Source organism: Salvia miltiorrhiza, chromosome 8, assembly GCF_028751815.1.
Source record: "Salvia miltiorrhiza cultivar Shanhuang (shh) chromosome 8, IMPLAD_Smil_shh, whole genome shotgun sequence".
Lineage (NCBI taxonomy): Eukaryota > Viridiplantae > Streptophyta > Magnoliopsida > Lamiales > Lamiaceae > Salvia > Salvia miltiorrhiza.
Genome location: NC_080394.1, coordinates 33,166,727 through 33,172,181, shown reverse-complemented (window position 1 = coordinate 33,172,181; position 5,455 = coordinate 33,166,727). Strand labels below are relative to the sequence as shown.

At 41.8% G+C, this 5,455-nt stretch overlaps 1 protein-coding gene across 1 annotated transcript; it reads right to left on the bottom strand.

The window, feature by feature from the left end:
- Nucleotides 1-1,210: 1,210 nt before the first annotated feature.
- LOC130998351 (uncharacterized) lies at nt 1,211-5,246 on the bottom strand. The gene is made up of 5 exons (XM_057923776.1): nt 3,945-5,246; nt 2,762-3,769; nt 2,527-2,666; nt 1,983-2,484; nt 1,211-1,897 (listed from the first exon to the last, which is right to left on the bottom strand). Exons 1-5 carry the CDS (start codon nt 5,244-5,246, stop codon nt 1,211-1,213), a joined length of 3,639 nt encoding a protein of 1,212 aa, XP_057779759.1.
- Between the last annotated feature and the right edge of the window lie 209 nt (nt 5,247-5,455).

Here is a 5,455-nt window from a genome sequence, read left to right as displayed (position 1 = left end):
TTTCAATTTTTATTATTGCCAAAGTACAAAAACTACAAAAAAATAATAATAATTTAAAAATTGTTAAAAAAATTACAATGTTGAGAAAATAATAAAAATAAAATATTTTTTTTTTAAATTTGAACTAAATTTTTTAAATAGATCAATTTTTAAAGTATTTAACCTTTTTTTGTTCGGAAAAATTGTGTCCAAACAGCACTAGCTACTCTAAAAATAACATTAAGTATATAACATATTTTTGAATGGAGTAATATATATCTATATATTATACGATTTTAAATTTATTAAGAGGACCTGAAAATTTAAAATACATTAATTTAGGACCAAGTGATTGAAAACATCAATCAATTCTTGATTTTCTAAAAAAATATTTTTCAATGGAAATTCCTTCATTACAAATTAATCAACAAATTCATAAAAGAATTAATAATATAATAACTAAAAAAGAATTAAGATATATTATTCGGTCTTAATTAGATTGATAATCTCAACCATTCGGATCATCAATTATTCATATAGTTTTCACCTTTCATTTGATGGATTGATAACTAACATGTTGTTTTGGACCATATATATACTTTGACTTAATTGTTAAATTATTTTCTTAATTTTATCAAACATAACTCCTATTTATTAAATTGCGATTTTCTTAAAGAAAGAAAGCAAAAAACCTAAGAACCCTTGAAAGCACAAGAGAGCAGACTAAGGGCCGAGCCTCATTAAAACCTCTCTAAAGAAAACCCAATGGGAAAAACCTTAGAGAGAAAAAAGAGTACTCGTCTAAGACGAAACCAACAAGAGGGAAACAAGCGGAAGTGGAACCGCTTCCAGAACTCCGGCCTAACCATTGTCCTGAAGCAGTCCCGGCTTGTTTCCCAAACCAAAAAACGCAGACCAGAGCCACAGAGGGCAAAGAAGAAAAAACCATCACGAAAAAGAGAAGAAAAAACAAGAACCGAAAAACGAAGACGAACAGACTCAACAGAAAAGAAAACAGCAGCAACAAACCAAAAGGCAGCTCCACCATCATCAACGAAGGAAACGGCAGGAGCAAAGACCAAACCAAAGATCTTGCCAGAAAACTCCTGTCGCTGTCTATAACACGACGCAACCAACGGAATCCGATTCCATATGGCCCAGTATCTAGCGCACCAGAAAACTGAAAAAGACCATATGGAACATTCCCACAACCAACCACCAACGCAAGCCATCAGCGCATACGAGTATGACTGTGAGTTGCCATATCAAGCCTCACAGCTTCCTTAATCTCCTCAATGGCATAAGGCCACCAGCCTTCATCTCTACTATAGTTAGCCATAATATCAGCAACTTTGTTTTCTTCCCGATAAATGTGAGAAATCTGAAGCTTAAACTCAGGAAGGAGACAAAGAACCTTACGCCATAACGCAATGAAACGCCAAGGCACCGCAGTAGAACGCTCCCCAAGCAGATGCACAATGTACATAGAATCAGACTCAACCCATAAATGAAGCCATCCCCGATCATGAGCAATGAGAATGGCTTTGATGACCGCAAGAAGCTCCGCTTCAAAGGAAAAACCAACGCCACCCTTATAATGATAACAGCCACGGACCCAATTAAAGTTATCACGGAAGACTCCACCAGCCGCAATATTTCCCGGAGCACCCATCGCAGAGCCGTCCGTGTTAACTTTAATCCAAGGAGACGCTGGAAGCCACCAGTGCACGTCGATGAAATCCGGAGGACGAGCAGCACGTGTAGCAACACCAATCGATCTGAGAATAGTATAATCTTTCCAAAAATTATTCATATGACCAAGACTAAAATTATTCTTCATCTCCTTAAAAGCAACTTTGACAACATGTATAATCCGCCTTTGATCAAACCGTTTGTTATCAAAGATGCAAGAGTTCCTCTGAGTCCAAGTCGCCCAAAGAATAGTGATAATGCCAGCACGCACTGTCCAGCTGAGAACTCAACTTGTACCCCCAGGCCCTAACCAAAAAACTGTGCAAATCAGCAGCATCAACAGCCTCAGATAAATGAAACCAACTCAAGAACTCGATCCAAATAGGTCTAACGCAGCCGCAAGACCATAAAACATGATCCATAGTTTCACCCGAGGAAAAACAAAAAACACAGTGATTGGGCATGATCATACCATATCTAATCAGGCGATCATAAGTAGGAAGATGATCATGGAGAATCCGCCAGCAGACTAAAGAACGTCTAACTGGAATATAATTCTTCCAGATCCAAGAACCCCAGCTAACACGAGGAAAACGATGACATTGATTAGAAAACGCAAGGGCAACAGTGACCGTACCATGAATAGAAGGCTTCCAGTAACGAGTGTCAGAATCCTCTCCAATATGAAGCACCAAAATATCACCAACAATCTCAGGAAAAGCATTAATAAAATCCTGGGTGAAATGCCACACCCCATCATAGAAGTAGTCAGCAACAGAATGTCTTAGCAAATCTTGGACATAATGAGGAACCCTGCATTTCTCAGAGATTCTGTAACCCAGCTAGTCATCACACCAGAAGTTCGTGGCCGTGCCATCACCAATATAGCTGTAGGAATTTTCAACCAAATCGCTCACCTCTTCCTTGAGACCAAGCCAAACAGACGACGAGATCGAATCACATCTCATCTGTCTGAAATTGTTCAAGTATCTCCCCTGCAGAATCGAAAACCCGAAGCTCTTGCCACAAATAAGCTTCCACGCCATTTTCATCAAGAAACACTTGTTCATTAAAGAAAAGGACCGGATACCAAGCCCCCCTCCTCCTTGATGGCACAAACACGGCTCCAGCTCACCGAACAAGAAGGTGTCTTTCTAACATCACCCGTCCAGATAAAATTGCGGCATTTCTCATCCAAATCTTTCAACAAGGATCTGGGCCATTTATACACCATCATAGAGTGCGTGATAGAACTCTGAATGACCGACTTAACCAAGCAAAGACGCCCAGCCATAGAAAGAAGACGCCCACGCCATCTGGAAAACTTTGCTAAAATCCGGTCATGAATCGGTCTGAAATAAGAAGCACGGACACGCCCATCAAAGATCGGAACCCCCAGATACGTAAAGGGAGCCACTCCCTTCACAAAGTTCAAATCTCTCAGAACTGAACGCTGAGTTACAGCATGAACTTTAGCAGAAAAGTAGATATGAGACTTTTCACTGCTACAAATTTGCCCAGAAATCCAACTGTAGTAGTCAAGAATCTTCTTAATCGTCCTCGCATTCCGAACAGAGGCTTTACAGAAGACCAGAATATCATCCGCGTAAAGAAGATGGGTGGGAAAAGGCTGCGAACGAGTCATAGACATGGGAGTAAGATGGCCAGAGGTAACGCAGTTGCGAAAGAGAGCACTCTGGACATCCTCAGCAATCCCAAAAAGAATAGGAGAGAGAGGGTCCCCCTGTCTCACACCGCGCGAACAACCAAAGTAACCATACAGCTTCCCATTATAAAGAATGGAGAGCTGGGCAGAAGTAAGAATGATCTTGATCCAATCAATAAATCTCACATCAAACCCCATAACCTTAAGAACATTCAACAGAAAACCCCAACGAAGAGTATCAAAGGCTTTGCGGATGTCAATTTTGCAGGCCATATTCTGCCCTCTGCCCGTACGTTTCAAACAGTTAAAACTTTCAGAACCCATCAGAATGCAATCATGAATCGAACGACCACTAATAAACCCAAATTGATTCTGAGAAACGTAAAGCGCTGCAATCCCGCTGATCCTTGTTGCCAGCACCTTCGAGATAATCTTGAATAAGAAACTGGAAAGAACAATTGGCCTAAGGTCAGAAACAGAAATGACATTCTCTTTCTTCGGAATGAGAATGAGAGTGCTGGAATTACATCCCGACGGAAGATAAGATCTCAGAAAAAAAAGTACGAACTGCCACCCAAACATCATGCTTAATAATAGCCCAACAAACCTGAAAAAACTTCCCAGAGAAACCATCAGGTCCAGGCGAGCTATCAGCATCCATGCTAAAAACAGCAGCTGTAATCTCCTCGTCCGAAGGAGAAGCCGAAAGAACCGCATTATGATCATCTGAAATAACAGGGTCAATAACAGCCTCAATCGCCTCAATGCCAACATCAGAGCCACTATCCTCAGTGAAAAGAGTGGTGAAATAATCCACAATATGCCCACCGATTCTGTCCTGGTTCGATTCTCTGGTCCCATCAATCATAAGCTGTGATATCTCCCTAGGCTTGTGTTTATAGCGGAGCGTAGCATGAAAAAAAGCAGTGTTCCTGTCCCCGTCCGTGAGCCACGAAACGCGGCTTTTTTGTTGAAGTAAACAATTTTTGCGAGACAATGCAACATTAATTTTAGCCTGGGCTTGAACCTCCTTGTCAAACAACTCATCCGTATAACCATGAAGCGAAATACTCAGCTGGATATCCATCAACTCCCTCTGGGTGTCATCCACCAGCGCATCAACGTTACCAAAAACGTTCTTGTTCCAATTCTTCAGCTCCTTCTTAAGCCGTTTAAGCTTAAACATAACCTTATAAATCGGACACAGGACCCCAGTATCTTGTCTCCAAGAATCCTCCACCAAAGCATGAAAAGTCGGATGCATCGCCCACATGTTTAAAAATCTGAAAAACCTATGTCTGGTCTGGGGCGGTAAACTGCACTGAAACACAATCGGAGAGTGGTCAGAAGTCAATCTAGCCAGGTTCAGAGTATGAACAGAATGCCACAAAAAAGAGAACAACTCTGAGTATAAAGCACGATCAAAAAAAGACTCCACATGTCGAGGCATAAAACGCCGACCAGACCAAGTAAACCGAAGCCCAGAAGTAGCCGACTCAATAAAACTAGTGTCATCAATAAAGTCACAGAACTCTCTGCAAGAAGTCTGACTAGGCATAAAATCCCCTAAAATCACCATACTGTCAGCAGTAAAGTTAATGAGATCCGCCCACAAAGACCTCCTCTCGACATGAGTAGAGGCACCGTGAACAATCGCTACCCGGAAATCAAAAGAGTTCCAATGACAATCCGCAATGACTGTCTGCTCCGAAGAAAAAACCAATCTGAACGCCACGTCAGGATGATGTAAAACCCAAATGTTCGAACACCTGTCATGCCGCTCGTTCTGAAAAGCAGGGATCAAATTAAGAGAAGACCAATAATTGTGGCTAGAATTTCTGAAATTCGACTTCGGCTCAATAATACCCACAATAATAGGAGAAAAAGTACGACAAGCGATGGACGGCATTACCCCGTACTTATATCTAGAAGAGCAACCGTCTAAATAAGATGTTGAGTTGAAATATTCCCCATGACCAAAGGGAGGCGTGGTCGGTAGTGTTGCCATGGTTAAATCGGAACCGGCGGGCCAACCCTGAAGCGGCTCGGAAGTCAAGGGTCGGGGCCCGAACCGTTGACCACGGGCCAGTTCTGGGACCGGCCTGCCTGGACGCACGG